Raw genomic sequence first — 19,526 nt, 5'->3', positions numbered from 1 at the left:
TATGGATGACATTGTAATCTACAGATTTATCTTCCATCAACATAGGCGTCTTTATAGTTCCTTAGTGGATTACTTGTATTTGCTTCTTATCTTATTTATTCATCTTTTAATACATTTAGAATTAAGCGACTGTATATATTTTAGTTATGCAGAAACCGGATGTAATGCTTCAACTTCTTCGATAACTGCTGCAAATACAGATTTAAGTATGCTTTCACCGTCAGTGTCACCTTCGCTACTCGCATGGTCCCTTCTCTCACCACTGTCGTTGCGACTAACATCGATGTTGTCACCATAAGATGACATACAACCTCGATTGTTCCGACTTCCGACCCATCCAGGCACCACGTGAGCATCACACAGTCCATCAATTTCAAGTCCAACCAGATGGTCAATAAATTCTCTGATAAGCACAAATACTAGTACATCAAAGAGACATGTCCATGAGCGTGTCAGAGTGCACGCTAGCGTCACCCTTCTCTTGTGGGTCTATGCCACGATCAATAACGACCTCTACAATGTCCTACATTCGTCGGACAACACATCATACATCAGTTGTAGTTAGCAAATCATGGCCATGATTCACCCCATGGAGGTACGAATGTACCATTTCCAACCTTCATGCAAGATGCAAGCCATATCTTTCCTCCTTGAGGAGGTCGGCCTGAACAAGAGAGGGAGGCTTAATTTGACTCATTGTTTGTATAATCTGGCAACAAGGGTCAAGGGACTTCCTCATCCAATAGCAACCGAAACCGGGACAGTGTCCTTGTCCATGGGTACAGCCGTGGCAGAGGCTGATCGAACCAGACTGGCCACATACATCAGACAAATAGCCGAAGTGCATATCTGAGTCACTCTGAACATACATAGTGGTCTAGGAGATATTAGATAGTAATGATAAAGTGGGAGAAGTTAGCAAATTACACGATTAGAGTCCTACAAGCCAGCTTTGAAAGCCACAGCATACATTACGGAAGAAACGACATAGTACATAGAGGACTCAGCGTCGACACCCCATCACAGGCCACACAATACAAGACATGCAGAACCTAGAGCAGATAGCCATTTCTGCGTCTCGGCAATGAGGATTTAACTCTAGATACCTGCAGAGCAATCGATATCATTATTGAAACCAATTTGCAACAGATAAGTGAGATTTGTATGATTCCAGCAACGCAACTTTACCAACAAATTATTATACAGAACTATCCAAAGCTGATTCATCCCAACATTACTAGGAAAAACTAACATCATCCTAGCGAATAATGATGGTGATAGAAAATATTAAGTTTTGTATTGGCACTCATTTATCATCCATTATTGACATGTTCTCGAGTTTATGCATACAGAACTACATATTATCAGAGTAGAAACTAAGAGATCAACTACTCAATGCACCCATCAGAGGCAAATAATGAACTTCCAAGATTTATCAAGTCATTCCAGTTCTATTTTCTGTTCATGGAGTAGAAAGCATAAGAATTCAGTATCAAGCTCATAGCTATGGCTTTCTCGGAATGCAAGAACTAGCCAGTTTAGAATTGATCAAATTGATGCTCATAGAGACCTCAAACAAGAGATCACACATCAACGTATTACTTAAATAACCGAGCAAAAAGATATACACAATTACACAAAGTAAAAAAAAGATAAACTTACATCACCTGTATCACGTGTTCACATTTTCAGCTCCACCATCACCGCCAGCAGTGCTCCTGACTACTGGCAAAAGAAGTCCAATACATACACCAAGGTAAAAAGTAAAAAAACAGTAGAAATGAATGTCCAAAGTATTACATATATACTCTATGTAAGTTGTAACCTGAGGAGGAAAAGACTATACTTTATGACAAGGGTAGAAACATGTAAATTAATGTACATATATTTCCAGTTGCAAGAAGAAAGATATTCATTATTTACCAACTAATGAATGATGGTAGTTTCAATGTTCAAAAATATGTATTCATCCAGAATTATTCTTAACTATCTAATCGACCCTTGAACAATAACCATATTACTAAACATGTACCAGAAGTAGTTAGAATGAATCTCAGAAAAAGATGTAATTCAGTTATGTTGTCTAGCAAAGCAAGAGACGAGGTATTACCTGCTGTACAGAAATTTGTGTATGGACAAGACTCTCTGGGGCTCCTGTATTTTCTTCTACCAATATAGTTGAACTGCATGGACTCAAGTTGGAGGATGAAGTCGTGAGAATCTGAAGACAGAAAGATCACATTTGTGTCCTCATCGTACCCCAGCATGAAGACCAGTTGTCTGATGCGTGCGGGTCGTGAAAAGAGCTCATCCAGTTGGACAGTGTTCTGTAGTACCCATGAGAAAACACCATCACACTTGAACTTCCTCACCCATAACTGAATACTCAGTTCTAACGTTGACAAAATGGCGAGGCCGATACCATTATCCTCTCCTCGTAAGATCTGAAAGGATGAGTGAGACGAGTGGACGTACTCGCAACCAGCAGCATGGGTGTCTTCCGGCTTCTCAATCACAGCAAGGGTGTGCTTTCCGAAATCAAACTTAAGGATGTTGCCTCCCTCAAGCAACCAGCAAAGTGCATTCCCAACCAATATGCTAGGCCTGTACCTAGAAATCACATATGCAGTCCTTGTGGGGATAATATCTCCCCAAACACCAGACTTGGATTCATATATGCAAATGAATTCCTTTCTGGCTATAGCATCACGCCATGCGAACACCAGTTTGAATGGGCTCATGTGGGAACCGCCGTGCTCGTGCTGATTGTCGCTGGCAGGGCACAACACTGTGGCGTTCTGAATGGAGCAATCTTTGCCAATGCCATCCAAGAACCACGATGGAAAAGCAACGCAACGCTGGACACTGGTGAGTGGATCCCACAAGATGGCCTCATGGCGCTGGTGGTCAAGGAAGAGTGCGATGCCATCGCGGCAGCCATGGAAGGAGAAGCAGAGGTGTCCCCACGGCTCCCGACCAAGGAGGTTCTCCGGGAGCGCAACAGGGATGCGGTCAGGCGGATCCAGCATAGGAGTGAAGACAGGAACTTTGCTAATTTCTTTGTCAAAGAAGCCTAGGAGCAGGGGTTTCCTGTGGTGTTTGCGGAAGCGGCGGGGGAATCGGGGGTCAGAGATGATGCACCGCCAGCGCTTGCAGACGAGGGAGGCGCGGGGGAGAGAGGACGGCTTCGGAGGGAGGCGGAGGAGGATTTCCTGGAGGAGATCCTCGTTGTCCAGCGGTGAGGAATGATTTTGTGCCATCTGAATGTAGAGAGTGGAAGCTCGGAGGATATGTGTATCGATTGAATGCCCGATGTTACTTGTTCCTTTGATAACCAAATTCCCAACAGATTCAGTGCCCCTTTCTTTGATCTGCACAGTGATAAAAGATGCAAATTTTCTTAGAGTTCACCATGTACTCCCTTAATGCAGTAGCACAAGACTATGGAACTGACACTCACCCAGTCGAAGCAGAGGAGCCAGCATCCACCGCGTGGGCTGCGCCATCATCATCAACCTAGATCCATCCACCGAGCTAGCTAGGGTTTATTGCGAGAGCTTGCAATGGAAGGTGGAAATCAAGAAACAAAATGGGGGATGGAAGCAGCAATTAGAGCTTGCAATGGAGGTGGGGAAGCTCACCTCAATGGTTGATGTGCCGATTCGGAGAGCCTCCGCTGCTGAACTCCGTCGCAGCCGCCGGACTGATGTGTAGTGCAGAAGGAAGGAAGAGCTAGGTAGGGTCCTTTTTTTTTTTGAGCTAGCTAGGGTTCTGTTTTCTCTTCACTTGGGTCCATGCCTGGCCATGGGCAGCCCGGCCCGAAAAACTCGGACTGGCCAAAAATATTGGCCCGACACCCGGGCTGGGCCGGGCCTAGGTAGCCCGAAAAGTCAATTACTACGGCCCAACTAGTGGCCCGATGGGTATCATAGGTATTTGGGCAGGCTAGGCTGGGTTTGGGCCTGATTTTTGAGCATCGGGTTTTCCTTGGCCCGACCCGTCATATGGCCAGGTATACTTGAGTCCAACCAGCCAAACCAAATCTCAGCGCATTTACAAGAAGAAATAAGGGTATGGTTATTGGAATTACAGCTGGGCATAGGCAACCCTGCCCGGATGACCTGGCCGGAGCCAGCCCGAAAATCCTGGGCTGGACCAGACTTGCACTATGGGTAATCTTGGGCTGGACCAAACTTGCACTCTGGGCCAGGCTCGGGTCTGATTTTTTAGCCGAATGTTGGGTCGAGCCGCGTTTAGGCTTGCCATTTCCGCGTTTCAATTAAGGTTTGGGCCGGGTTTTTGCTAGTTCGAGTTGGATTCGGGCTCGATTTATAGGCCCGACAGTCAGATAGGGTCGAGTTTGGGCTTGACATTTTAGCTTCGGGCTTTTTCGGGCCTGGCCGGAAATCTGGCCCGACCCGAGTTTTGCCCAGGTGTAGTTGGAATTTTGTGTTGGGCCATAGACTTATGGCACATATAAATTTTGAAATTGGTCGTGACCTATCCATGTAGTGCAAGGTGTGTGGTCCTAAAGTTTAGTATCACAAGATAAGGTGTTTTTGCACTCAGGTGCATATGCTCTTGATTTTTGAAATGCATTTTAAGCATATTTAAAAAAAATTAAACATTAGACAAAGATGCAACACGTTTTATGTGCTCGCAAAGTTTTTTCACGAAAAACGATATTTTTTTGTCTCGTACTAAAAAAGGTAAAAATTTGGTGTAAAAAAGACTCTTCAAAACTATTTTTTTTTATCTTTTTTACACCGGACACAAGAAAATTCGATTGTCAGCGAAACTTGATGTGTGCACATAGGATGTCAAAATATATGCGCGAGATTTTTGTTCAATTTTTTCAAACATTTAAAAATGTTGTTTACGGTGGCAGGAGCAGATGCACATAAGTTCAAAAGTGTGTTTCCTAATATCACACTACTAGTTTATAGAGATATGAAGTGGTTTATAAGGGGGCGGTTGTAGTCCTTATAAGTCAGTGAAAAAAGACAGAGCCCTCGCGCACTCTTCCGCCATCCGCCTCGCCACGACGCGGGTTGCTAGTTATGTTGACCCCGGCTTATTTCTGTTGTTCAAAAAATTAATCGTGTCATTAACAAACACGTTAATGCAGCTGTTTCGTTCCGGTTTTTGGGCGTGGGATGCTCCCCATGACCTTTGATACGTCCAAAACGTATCTACTTTCCCGAACACTTTTGCTATTGTTTTGTCTCTAACTTGTATATTTTGGATACAACTAACACGGACTAACGCTGTTTTCAGCAGAATTGCTCTGGTATCTTGTTTTTGTGCAGGAATTCAACTTTCGGGAAAATCCTCGGAATTTATATCAATGGGCCTATTTTACCAGAAGACTCAGGGAGCCAGAAGGGCAAGCCAGGTGGAGGCCCGAGGGCCCACACACCGGGCCGGCGCGGCCCGGGGGGCGCGCCGCCCGGTGTGTGGCCCTCGGCCGGCCTCCGACGCCCTCCTCGGACTACTTAAGGGGTTCGATCTAAAAATCGCGAGGAAGAAGTCGAAGTCGCCAGAAACCCTCCAGAACGCCGCCACATCACGAAACTCCGTCTCGGGGACCAGAAACTCCGTTCTGGCACTCCGCCGGGACGGGGAATTGGAGGAGATCATCGCCATCATCACCATCCGACGCCTCTCCATCGACCAGCCATGTTTCCCCCATCCATGTGTGAGTAATTCCCCCGCTGTAGGCCGAAGGGGATGGTAGGGATTGGATGAGATTGGTCATGTAATAGCATAAGATTATTAGGGCATAGTGCCTAGTGTCCGTAATTGGTACTTTAATGATATTGTTGCAACTTGTTATGCTTAATGCTTGTCACTAGGGCCCGAGTGCCATGATCTCAGATCTGAACATGTTATTATTTCATCATGATATGCATTGTTTTATGATCTTACCTGCAAGTTGTATACACATGTCGCTGTCCGGAACCAAAGGCCCCGAAGTGACGTAAATCGGGACAACCGGAGGGGATGGCGGTGATGTGAGGATCACATGTGTTCACCGAGTGTTAATGCTTTGCTCCGGTACTCTATTAAAAGGAGTACCTTAATATCCAAGTAGATTCCCTAGAAGCCCGTACCGCCACCGGCTGGTAGGATAAAAGATGTTGTGCAAGTTTCTCATTGCGAGCACGTACGACTATATATGGAACACATGCCTATGGATTGCTTTGTACTTGGACACCGCTTTATTATTATCTCGCAAATGCCCTCGCTTTGATTGTTACATGAGTTTCTCTCATCCATGCAACGCCCGTCATCCATCCCCGTGCCTACGTATTTTAATCCTCGCTGCTTACTATAATCACTACTCGTTGTTTGTGTTACTCGTCGTCTGTTATTTCACTATCATGCTATCGCTATAAGATCATTACTACCGATAAACTCTTGCGAGCAAGTCCGTTTCCAGGTGCAGCTGAATTGACAACTCCGTCATTAAGGCTTTCAAGTATTCTTTGTCTCCCCTTGTGTCGAATCAATAAATTGGGTTTTACTTCCCGCGAAGACTCGCTGCGATCCCCTATACTTGTGGGTCATCAAGATCGTTTTCCGGCGCCGTTGTCGGGGAGCATAGCTTTATTTGGAAGTTCACTTGGATTGATATTGTTCGCTGCAAATTCTCCATCATGGGTAAATCTCGCGATCCTAAAGTCGCCATATTACCATCCACTACAAGAAAAGGTACAACTCGAGTAACTCCGCTACTCTTGATTCACCATCCGTGATAAGTCAACTTGTTTCACCGCCGCAAGCTTCACTTGCTGGTACTTCTGCTGAATCTGAAAACTCTCATAATATTGATAATGTTTCTGCTGTGCTTGATGATAGTGGTTCATTGGGATCCTTTCTAGATGCTACAATTGCTAGGTCTAGACAAATTGAAAATACTGAAACTCCTAATGAAAATGCTGCTACACCTGTTAATTCACCTGAACTTGATTATTCTAGTGATGATCCCGATGAGGATTATGTGGAGCTTAATGATGATTTTATTAATAGATGCAATGCTACTGCTGATTCAAGAAAAATTAAAAAGTTTCTCGCACAATATACTGTTAGACATAAGCTATCTCATGATCCTAAATTTGCCACATCTCCTATATGCATTAAGGATAAAGATTATGATTTTTCTCTTGATCTATCTCATATAGCTATTGTTGAGAAAACACCCTTTTGTGGTACTGAAAAAGAAAGTGTTGTAGAACATATGAATGAACTTTCTTCTATGAGTAGCTTGTTTTCTGATGATGTCAAGATGCGTACTTATTTCGTTGCTAAAATTTTTCCTTTCTCATTAAAGGATGATGCTAAAACTTGGTATAATAATTTGCATCCTGGTTCTATTAAAAGTCCAGGTGATTTACTTGATGTTTTCTTTCGGAAATACTTTCCTGCTAGTGCTCAACATGCCGCTTACAGAAAATTTATAGCTTTGACCAGGAAGATGGAGAGAAATTGCCTGAAGCATGGGCAAGATTTTGCTCTCTTATCAGGGCTCGACCTAGACATGATTTGGAAAAGCATGATTTACTTGATATATTCTATAGTGGACTAACCGTTGAGTCTAGGGCATATTTGAATAGTTGTGCTGGTTGTGTTTTCAGGAAAAGAACTCCAGACGAAGCTGAAGAATTATTGGCTAAAATAGGCCGTAATCATGATGATTGGAATACACCTGAACCAACTCCGACGCCAATATTGAAGAAGATGGGTTTAATTAAATTGAATGATGAAGATATGAGGGAAGCCAAGAAGTCTCTCAAGGAGAAAGGTATTAGATCCGAAGATGTGAAGAATCTACCTCCCATAGAAGATATATGTGAGATAATTCCCCCTTCATCCATGATTGAGGTAAACTCCCTTCAACGCTTTACTAGGGAAGATATTCCGTATTCGAAACCTCCTGCTCAATGCTTAGATGAGTTTGATAATTATATTGTTAAGCAAGAAAATTTTAATATGAGAGTAGAGAATCATCTAATGGAAAATTCTCAAGCTATTAGCAATTTGCATGATATTGTGGAGAGAACCTCCAATGATGTTAAGATGCTTGTTAAACATTTTCAAATGGTTCAAACTCAAATTGATCAACTCACTAAAGTGCAAAATGACTTGTTAAAAAATAATTCTAAAGAGAAACATGCTCTTTCCGCAGTCTGAGCCCGCGATTGTGAATGATCATGCGAGTAGATATGATTTAACCTTGCTTTTTCCCATGCAAAGTGTCTCTGATGCAGGTTCTTCTTCTTTGCCGATCGACGTCCCCACGCCATGCAGGGACCCTGCATCGCCATGCAGTACTGGGCCGTCCCGCTCATCTCGCTCCGCACCATCGTCGCCTTCGCCTGCTGGTGGGCCGGCCCATTCGGCTCCGCCTGCATCTCCAGAGCCGTCTTCCCCTGAGTCGCCGGCTCGGGCACCGTCGTCCCCGCCTGTCATGCCTGCTCCGGACGCGCCGCCATCGGCGCCATCGACATCTATTGCACCTCCTGCTCAGACTATCCGCACACGTGCTCAAACAGGTCATGCGCGCCCCAAGAACTACACTGATGGCACCGTCCGGTATAACCCCTATCGTCGGGCGTTTTTCGCGGCTCCCTCCACTCATCATCATGCCTTGGCTGAGCCTGAGTGGCGTGCCGCCATGGAAGCCGAGTTCCATGCACTTCAGCAGAACCAAACCTGGCGGCTTGTACCTCGTCCCGCCCGTGCCAATGTGGTTGGCAGTAAATGGGTGTTCAAGCTGAAATATCGTCCCGATGGCTCTGTCGACAAACACAAAGCACGGCTAGTGGCTCGCGGCTTCACTCAGCGTTTTGGTGTGGACTATGAAGACACATTTTCTCCAGTTGTTAAGCCTGCTACTGTCCGGTTGGTGCTCTCTCTAGCTGTGTCTCGTGGCTGGCATCTCCGTCAGATTGACGTCAATAATGCGTTCTTGCACGGATTGCTTGATGAGGAAGTTATATGCAGCAGCCTCCAGGGTTTGAAGATCCTCAACATCCGTCTTATGTTTGCAAATTACAGAAGGCTTTGTATGGTTTGAAACAATCTCCCAGAGCCTGGTACTCTCGGCTCAGTGACAAGCTTCAGCAACTCGGTTTTTCTTCCGTCTCGCGCCGATACTTCCTTGTTCATTCTTCATCAAGGTGCTGTTCAGATTCATGTGCTTGTGTATGTGGATGATATCATCATTGCTGGGTCCTCCTCTTCTGTTGTTGATGCACTTCTGCGCCAGCTTTCAGCCGCATTTCCCCTCAAGGATTTAGGCCGCCTCAACTATTTCTTGGGTATTGAGGTCACTCACAATTCAGGGGGAATAGTTCTGTCTCAGCACAAATATGCTATGGATTTGTTGCAGCGTGGTCTCATGGAGAATTGTAAGAGTGTCTCAACCCCCATGTCCATTGCTCGATAAGCTTGGCCGAGACAGTGGTACACTGCTCAGTTCCGAGGATGCGTTTAAGTACAGAAGTATGGTCGGAGGACTTCAATATCTCACCTTGACACGCCCGGACATCTCGTATTCAGTAAACAAGGTGTGTCAATTTTTGTCTGCACCAACAGATGTTCACTGGGAGGCGGTAAAACGTATCTTGCGGTACATTAAAGGGACCGTGTCTACAGGTCTAAAAATTCGGCGTTCCAGCTCCAGCTTGCTGAGTGTTTTCACAGATGCAGATTGGACAGGCTGCACGGATGATCGGAGATCGACAAGGGGTTTTGCAGTGTTCTTCGGCTCTAACCTTATTTCATGGAGCTCTCGGAAGCAGCCAACCGTTTCTAGGTCAAGCACGGAGGCGGAATACAAAGCGTTGGCAAATGGAACTGCAGAGGTATCTTGGATACAATCTTTGTTGAAAGAACTATACGTTATGCAACCTAGAGCACCAGTATTGTGGTGTGATAACCTTGGAGCCACATATTTAACAGCTAATCCTGTTTTTCATGCACGGACAAAACACATAGAGGTGGATTTCCATTTTGTCAGAGAAAAGGTTGCTATGGGTGCACTCGATGTGCGGTTTATATCTTCTGCAGATCAGGTGGCAGATGGTTTTACGAAACCTGTCACAGTTCAGATGCTTGATCGTCTAAGGCACAATCTCAACCTCTATAGTGGCTGATCTTGAGGGGGAATATTAGATATAGCTAACGTAGCGATCAAGTCTTGTACCTATACGATAGGATCAGATCTTTGTATGTTTGGTAGTTGCTGATTTGTAGGATCTAGATTGATCCATGTACTTGTAACCCAAGCCATCTTGGCTATATATATAATAGAAGAGACCACGGCCAGGTTGCATCGGTCTATTACGTGATTCTTCACTGGGGCTGCAACTAGACCCATCGGTAGCTTTTCAACAGAACACCACTTCACGTGGTTTTGGAAACAACAGAATTGCAAATGATACACATTTATTCTTCTGTGTTGAACATCAGATTCTCAATGTTACATATTGCCGCTGCAGATTATTTGTTTTACTAGCATAATTTCTGGTTTCGGAAACAGGGCCAGAGACTAGAAAGAAGAACAAAGATAGAATTCTGGATGTTTTATTCCTGGTCAGCTAATGATTTGAATCATACAGAACCAAGCCATTTTTAATTGCAGAGTTGAATCCTACGGGCGCGGCGTGCCGCCGCGCCATTGCTTCCTAGTATCTGCCAAGAGCAGAAATCATCGGATGCACATGAAGAGCCTACTCGACAAATAGCCGCTAGCCGCACACGAACTTTTGAGTCTTCAAGTACGGGCAATTTCGTTTTTAGAAGAACATACATTGCCATCGGCCTCAGAAGAACATACATCGCCACGAACATACATCATCATCGACGACGAGGCTGCCGACACTATCCACACCGCTGTGACATCCGACTCTCAAGTTCGCCAACAATCAGGTGCTATATTTTCAATTAATTACTACTTGCAAAGTTATTTGGCCAAATATTTTTGGCCCGTACTATTATTTGTGCGCAGGTTTTTTGCGCCGTAATATAATTGCAGATTGAAGCAAAACTTCGATTACTATGTTCGGTCGACCGCGCCCGCAGTCGCGCACTTGCCATACTCGGCGGCTTGCGTGTCACAGACCCAACATTACGGAGTCAATATATTCGGATGCTCACCCGTCGCGGATCGACCATATCAACTGCGTCCTCTTCATCGGCCACGTCAGCCAGGCGCCGCGTGGCTATATCATTATCTCTGGCCGCGCAAATATTTCGACTGCGCCAGCCGTGTGGACTATCTTGGGTGGCGCAAATGTTTCGACTGCGCCAGCCGCATGGACTATCTTGGGTGGCGCAAATGTTTCGACTGCGCCCGCAACATGGACTTTCTTTGGTGGCGCAATTATTTCGACTGCGCCCGCCGCATGGACTTTCTTTGGTGGCGCAACTATTTCGACTGTGCGCGCCGCATGGACTTTCTTTGGTGGCGCAACTATTTCAACTGCCTCGCTACAGCAGAACTAAGAGTTCCTCTTGCTTTCGCCACACCCGATGATCGGGAAGGCGCCGTTACATCGTTACCTCCAGTACTCTCGATTACTCGGTGGATTTATTTTCCCCGAATCAGTGTTTATCAATGGATATCATCTTATACAAATGATCCGATGAACTCCCGGGTCAAAGGCTTCATCATCTATGATTACTCGGTGGATTTATCTTCTCCAGCTCTGGATATATCTTCTCCCGATGAACTCCCGGGTCAATGGCTTCATCATCTATGATTACTCAGTGGATTTATCTTCTCCGGCTCTGGATATATCTTCTCCTGATGAACTCTTGGGTCAATGGCTTCATCACCTATGGTTATTAATGGATTTATCTTCTTCAACTCTGGATATATCTTATCCCGATGCACTCTCGGGTCGGTGGATTCATCATCTGGAATATTCAATGGATATCATCTTATATAATATTGACCTAATGCACTCCCATCGGGTGAAGGAGATATGCCCTAGAGGCAATAATAAAGTGGTTATTATTTATATCTCTATGTTTATGATAAATGTTTATATGTCATGCTATAATTGTATTAACCGAAACATTAGTACATGTGTGATATGTAGAAAAACAAGAAGTCCCTAGTATGCCTCTTAACTAGCTTGTTGATTAATGGATGATTAGTTTCATAATCATGAACATTGGATGTTATTAATAACAAGGTTATGTCATTGTATGAATGATATAATGGACACACCCAATTAAGCGTAGCATAAGATCTCGTCATTAAGTTATTTGCTATAAGCTTTCGATACATAGTTACCTAGTCCTTATGACCATGAGATCATGTAAATCACTTATACCGGAAAAGTACTTTGATTACACCAAACGCCACTGCGTAAATGGGTGGTTATAAAGGTGGGATTAAGTATCCGGAAAGTACGAGTTGAGGCATATGGATCAACAGTGGGATTTGTCCATCGCGATGACGGATAGATATACTCTGGGCCCTCTCGGTGGAATGTCGTCTAACGTCTTGCAAGCATATGAATAAGTTCATAAGAGACCACATACCATAGTACGAGTAAAGAGTACTTGTCAGGAGACGAGGTTGAACAAGGTATAGAGTGATACCGAAGATCAAACCTCGGACAAGTAAAATATCCCGTGACAAAGGGAATTGGTATAGTATGTGAATGGTTCATTCGATCACTAAAGTCATCGTTGAATATGTGGGAGCCATTATGGATCTCCACATCCCGCTATTGGTTATTGGTCGGAGTGAGTACTCAACCATGTCCGCATAGTTCGCGAACCGTAGGGTGACACACTTAAAGTTGGATGTTGAAATGGTAGAACTTGAATATGGAATGGAGTTCGAATATTTGTTCGGAGTCCCGGATGAGATCCCGGACATCACGAGGAGTTCCGGAATGGTCCGGAGAATAAGATTCATATATAGGATGTCATTTTATGTGAATTAAAATGATGCGGAAGGTTCTATGGAAGGTTCTAGAAGGTTCTAGAAAAGTCCGGAAGAAACCACCAAGGAAGGTGGAGTCCCGGAGGGACTCCACCTCCATGGCCGGCCAACCCTAGAGGGGGAGGAGTCCCAAGTGGACTCCCCAAGGGGGGCCGGCCACCCCTCCATGGAAGGTGGAACTCCCACCTCTAGTGGGAGTCCTAGCTTGGGTAGGTTTCCCTATCATATGGAAGGTTTTGGGTTCGGGTCTTATTCGGAGACTTGTAGTCCAACCCTTGGGGCTTCCACCTATATAATGAGGGACAAGGGGAAGGGGCCGGCCACCTCAAGACCACCACCTGGCCGCACCCCTCAAGTGGCCGGCCACCCCCTCCCAAACCCTAGCCGCCCCCTCTCCTCCATAGCTCCCGCGTGCTTTAGCGAAGCTCCGCCGGAGTTCTCCACCGCCATCGACACCACGCCGTCGTGCTGTCGGATTCAAGAGGAGCTACTACTTCCGCTGCCCGCTGGAACGGGAGGTGGACGTCGTCTTCATCAACAACCGAACGTGTGACCGAGTACGGAGGTGCTGCCCGTTCGTGGCGCCGGAGGGATCGTGATCAAGATCTTCTACGCGCTTTTGCAAGCGGCAAGTGAACGTCTACCGCAGCAACAAGAGCCTCCTCTTGTAGGCTTTGGAATCTCTTCAAGGGTGAGACTCGATAAACCCCTCGTTGCTACCGTCTTCTAGATTGCATCTTGGCTTAGATTGCGTGTTCGCGGTAGGAAATTTTTTGTTTTCTATGCAACGTTATCCTACAGAGTGGTATCGAGCCGTGTCTATGCATAGATGGTTGCACGAGTAGAACACAATGGTTTTGTGGGCGTTGATGCTCTTGTTATCTTTAGTTTGAGTACTTTGCATCTTTGTGGCATAGTGGGATGAAGCGGCTCGGACTAACTTTACATGACCGCGTTCATGAGACTTGTTCCTCGTTCGACATGCAACTTGTATTGCATAAGAGGCTTTGCGGGTGTCTGTATCTCCTACTATAGTGAAGATTCAATTTACTCTTCTATTGAAAACATTAGTATCAACGTTGTGGTTCATGTTCGTAGGTAGATTAGATCTTTCTCGAAAACCCTAAACCACGTAAAATATGCAAACCAAATTAGAGACGTCTAACTTGTTTTTGCAGGGTTTGGTGATGTGATATGGCCATAATGTGATGATGAATATGTATGAGATGATCATTATTGTATTGTGGCAACCGGCAGGAGCCTTATGGTTGTCTTTAAATTTCATGTTGAGTAGTATTTCAAAGTAGTTGTAATAGTTGCTACATGGAGGACAATCATGAAGACGGCGCCATTGACCTTGACGCTACGCCGACGATGATGGAGATCATGCCCGAAGATGATGGAGATCATGTCCGTGCTTTGGAGATGAAGATCAAAGGCGCAAAGACAAAAGGGCCATATCATATCACATATGAACTGCATGTGATGTTAATCCTTTTATGCATCTTATTTTGCTTAGATCACGACGGTAGCATTATAAGATGATCCCTCACTAAAATCTCAAGATAATAAAGTGTTCATCCTTAGTAGCACCGTTGCCAAGACTTGTCGTTTCGAAGCATCTCGTGATGATCGGGTGTGATAGAATCAACAAGTGCATACAACGGGTGCAAGACAGTTTTGCACATGCGGATACTAAGGTGGCCTTGACGAGCCTAGCATGTACAGACATGGTCTCGGAACACGTGATACCGAAAGGTAGAGCATGAATCATATAGTTGATATGATGAACACTTTGAGTGTTCGCCATTGAAATCACACCTTGTCTCGTGATGATCGGACATAGGTGCGGTGGATTTGGTTCGTGTGATCACTAAGACAATGCGAGGGATATTGTTTTGAGTGGGAGTTCACCTAGATTTTTAATTATGTTGAATTAAAATTTGAACTCAATTTGTCATAAACTTAGTCTAAACTTTTGCAAATATATGTTGTAGAGATGGCGTCCCCAATCAATTTTAACCAGTTCCTAGAGAAAGAAAAACTTAAGAGCAACGGTAGCAACTTCACCGACCGGTTCCGTCATGTGAGGATCTTCCTCTCGGCGGAAATCTGCAATATGTGCTTGATGCACCGCTAGGTGACCCTCCCGCGAAACCGAAACCGATGAAGTAAAAGCTGTTTATGAGACTCGGAAAATTCGGTACTCTCAAGTTCGGTGTGCCATCCTGTGCGATCCGGAATCCGATCTTCAAAAACGTTTTGAGCACCACGATCCTCATGAGTTGATGAAAGAGCTGAAAGCTATTTTTGAGACTCATGCGGTCGTGGAATGCTATGAAGCATCGAAACAATTCTTCAGCCGCATGATGGAAGAAGGCAGCTCCGTTAGTGAGCACATGCTCGCCATGACCGGGCATGCGAAGAAACTCAGTGACTTGGGAATAGTGATTCCTAACAGACTGGGGATTAATCGTGTCCTTCAATCACTGCCACCAAGTTACAAGAACTTTGTGATGAACTACAATATGCTGAACATGAACAAGGAGTTACCTGAACTCTTTGGCATGCTAAAAGCTGCTGATATTGAGATCAAGAAAGAGCACCAAGTGTTGATGGTCAACAAGACCACCAGTTTCAAGAAACAGGGCAAGTCTAAGGGAAAATTCAAGAAGGGTGGCAAGAAAGCTGCCACGCCTCCTATGAAACCTAAGAACGGCCCTAAGCCTGATGCTGAGTGCTATTACTGCAAGGAGAAGGGACACTGGAAGCATAATTGCTCCAAGTATCTAGCTGATCTGAAGAGCGGCCTTGTCAAGAAGAAGAAGAAAGAAGGTATATCTGATATACATGTTATAGATGTTTATCTCACTGGTTCTCGTTCTAGTACCTGGGTATTTGATACTGGTTCGGTTGCTCATATTTGTAACTCAAAACAGGAACTAAAGAATAAACGAAGACTACTGAAAGATGAAGTGACGATGCGCGTTGGAAAGGATCCAAAGTCGATGTGATCGCTGTCGGCACACTTCCTCTACATCTACCTTCGGGATTAGTTTTAAGCCTAAATAATTGTTATTTTGTACCCGCGTTGAGCATGAACATTATATCTGGATCTTGTTTAATGCAAGACGGTTATTCATTCAAGTCTGAGAATAATGGTTGTTATATTTTTATGAATAATATCTTTTATGGTCGAGCACCAGAAAAGAATGGCTTATTTCTATTAGATCTCGATAGTAGTGATACGCATATACATAACATTGATGCTAAGCGAATTAAATTGAATGATAATTCTACTTATATGTGGCACTCGTCGTCTTGGTCATATTGGAGTGAAACGCATGAAGAAACTCCATACCGATGGATTACTTGAATCACTTGACTTTGAGTCACTTGATAGATGCGAAGCATGTCTAATGGGAAAAATGACTAAGACTCCATTTTCCGGTATGATGGAGCGAGCTACCGACTTATTGGAAATCATACATACCGATGTGTGCGGACCAATGAGCGTAGCATCACGCGGTGGTTATCGTTATGTTCTAACCTTCACGGATGATCCGAGTAGATATGGGTATATCTATTTCATGAAACATAAATCCGAAACTTTCGAGAAGTTTAAGGAATTCCAAAGTGAAGTAGAAAATCAACGTAACAAGAAAATTAAATTTCTACGATCCGATCGTGGAGGTGAATATCTGAGTTATGAGTTTGGCATGCATTTAAAGAAATGCGGAATACTTTCACAATTGACACCGCCGGGAACACCTCAACGAAACGGTGTGTCCGAACGTCGTAATCAAACTCTCTTAGATATGGTTCGTTCTATGATGTCTCTTACCGATTTGCCGTTATCATTTTGGAGTTATGCATTAGAGACAGCCGCATTCACTTTAAATAGAGCACCATCAAAATCCGTAGAAACGACACCGTATGAATTATGGTTTAATAAGAAACCTAAGCTCGTCGTTCCTGAAAGTTTGGGGTTGCGAAGCCTATGTAAAGAAGTTACAACCGGACAAGCTAGAACCCAAAGCGGAGAAATGCGTCTTCATAGGATACCCTAAGGAAACTATTGGGTACACTTTCTATCACAAATCCGAAGGCAAAATCTTTGTTGCTAAGAACGGAACCTTTCTTGAGAAAGAATTTCTCACTAAAGAAGTGACTGGAAGAAAAGTAGAACTCGATGAGATTGATGAATCTATACTCGTTGATCAGAGTAGCGCAATACCGGAAGTTGTACCTGTACCGCCTACACCGGCAACAGAAGAAGCTAATGATAATGATCATGAAACTTCGAATGAGGAAACTACTGAACCTCGCAGATCGACAAGGGAGCGTGCCACTCCTGATTGGTATGATCCTTGTCTAAATGTCATGATTGTGGATAACAATGATGAGGACCCTGCGACGTATGAAGAAGCGATGATGAGCCAAGATTCCAACAAATGGCAAGAAGCCATGAAATCCGAAATGGGATCCATGTATGATAACAAAGTATGGACTTTGGTAGACTTACCTGATAGCCGAAAGGCTGTCGAGAATAAATGGATCTTCAAGAGAAAAACAGATGCTGATGGTAATATTATTGTCTATAAAGCTCGACTTGTCGCAAAGGGTTTCCGACAAATTCAAGGAGTTGACTACGATAAGACTTTCTCACCCGTAGCAAAGCTAAAATCTGTGAGGATTTTGTTAGCAATAGCTGCATTTTTCGATTATGAGATTTGGCAGATGGATGTCAAAACGGCGTTCCTTAATGGAGACATTGAGGAAGAGTTGTATATGGTACAACCCAAAGTTTTTGTCGATCCTAAAAATGCTAACAAAGTATGCAAACTTCAGCGTTCAATCTATGGACTGAAGCAAGCATCAAGAAGTTGGAACCGACGCTTTGATAAGGTGATCAAAGACTTCGGGTTTATACAGTGTCATGGAGAGGCCCGTATTTACAAGAAAGTGAGTGGGAGCTCTGTAGCATCCTTGATATTATATGTAGATGACATATTATTGATCGGGAATGATATAGAACTATTAAGCAGTGTTAAAGGTTATTTGAATAATAGTTTTTCAATGAAAGACCTTGGTGAAGCATCGTATATATTAGGCATCAAGATTTATAGAGATAGATCAAGACGCCTAATAGGGCTATCACAGAGTACATATCCGGACAAGATTCTAAAGAAGTTTAGAATGGACGAAAGTAAGAAAGGGTTCTTACCTATGTTACCGGGCAAGGTCTTGAGTAAGACTCAAGGACCGGCTACGGCAGAAGAAAGAGAAAGGATGAGTAATATCCCCTATGCCTCGGCGATAGGATCTATCATGTATGCCATGCTATGTACTAGACCGGATATAGCACATGCTCGTTAGTTTGACTAGCGAGATATTAAAGTGATCCAGGAATGGAACACTCGGACAGCGGTCAAGAATATCCTGAAGTACTTGAAAAGAACTAAGGATATGTTTCTTTGTTATGGAGGTGACCAAGAGCTCGTTGTAAACGGTTACACCGATGCAAGTTGGAACACCGATCCCGATGACTCTAAGTCACAGTCCGGGTACGTGTTTATATTGAATGGTGCTGCGATGAAGCTGGGCAAGCTCGAAGCGAGTGCACGGTGGCGAAGTCTTCAACGAGAATCGAGTACATAGCGGCTTCGGAGGCTTCATCGAAGCGGTATGGATGAAGAGGTTCATTGTAGAAGCTCGGTGTGGTTCCTAGTGCATTGGACCCATTAATCATTTACTGTGATAACATGGGTGCCATCGCCAATGCACAAGAGCCAAGGTCACACAAGAGGCTGAAGCATATCAAGCTACGTTACCACTCGATTCGCGAGTACATCGAAGATGGAGAAGTAAAGATTTGCAAAGTACACACTGATCCGAATGTAGCAGATCCGTTGACTAAAGCTCTCCCTAGGGCAAAGCATGACCAACACCAGAATGCCATGGGTGTTAGGTATATTACAATGTAATCTAGATTATTGACTCTAGTGCAAGTGGGAGACTCGAAGGAGATATGCCCTAGAGGCAATAATAAAGTGGTTATTATTTATATCTCTATGTTTATGATAAATGTTTATATGTCATGCTATAATTGTATTAACCGAAACATTAGTACATGTGTGATATGTAGACAAACAAGAAGTCCCTAGTATGCCTCTTAACTAGCTTGTTGATTAATGGATGATTAGTTTCATAATCATGAACATTGGATGTTATTAATAACAAGGTTATGTCATTGTATGAATGATATAATGGACACACCCAATTAAGCGTAGCATAAGATCTCGTCATTAAGTTATTTGCTATAAGCTTTCGATACATAGTTACCTAGTCCTTATGACCATGAGATCATGTAAATCACTTATACCGGAAAGGTACTTTGATTACACCAAACGCCACTCGCGTAAATGGGTGGTTATAAAGGTGAGATTAAGTATCCGGAAAGTATGAGTTGAGGCATATGGATCAACGAGTGGGATTTGTCCATCCCGATGACGGATAGATATACTCTGGGCCCTCTCGGTGGAATGTCGTCTAATGT

The 19,526-nt window shown here is 44.1% G+C and overlaps 1 protein-coding gene and 1 long non-coding RNA gene across 3 annotated transcripts; both read right to left on the bottom strand.

Moving 5' to 3' along the window:
* Positions 1 to 746: 746 nt before the first annotated feature.
* Positions 747 to 3,276, bottom strand: LOC124657717. Of its 2 annotated transcripts, none has more exons than XM_047196230.1 (3): positions 2,111 to 3,276; positions 1,668 to 1,725; positions 747 to 1,106 (listed from the first exon to the last, which is right to left on the bottom strand). In XM_047196230.1, exons 1-2 carry the CDS (start codon positions 3,258 to 3,260, stop codon positions 1,673 to 1,675), a joined length of 1,203 nt encoding a protein of 400 aa, XP_047052186.1. In that variant the 5' UTR covers positions 3,261 to 3,276; the 3' UTR covers positions 747 to 1,106; positions 1,668 to 1,672. The 2 variants fall into 2 exon arrangements, with proteins under 2 accessions (XP_047052186.1, XP_047052187.1); XM_047196231.1 differs by having other exon boundaries at positions 1,668 to 1,722.
* A 16-nt stretch (positions 3,277 to 3,292) lies between these two features.
* Positions 3,293 to 3,727, bottom strand: LOC124657716. The gene is made up of 3 exons (XR_006988809.1): positions 3,642 to 3,727; positions 3,461 to 3,557; positions 3,293 to 3,371 (listed from the first exon to the last, which is right to left on the bottom strand). It is a non-coding gene; the product is annotated as an uncharacterized LOC124657716 (long non-coding RNA).
* Between the last annotated feature and the right edge of the window lie 15,799 nt (positions 3,728 to 19,526).

This window comes from Lolium rigidum, chromosome 5 (assembly GCF_022539505.1).
Source record: "Lolium rigidum isolate FL_2022 chromosome 5, APGP_CSIRO_Lrig_0.1, whole genome shotgun sequence".
Lineage (NCBI taxonomy): Eukaryota > Viridiplantae > Streptophyta > Magnoliopsida > Poales > Poaceae > Lolium > Lolium rigidum.
The sequence above is the reverse complement of the archived record's forward strand: the minus strand, read 5'-3'. Positions and strand labels throughout refer to the sequence as shown.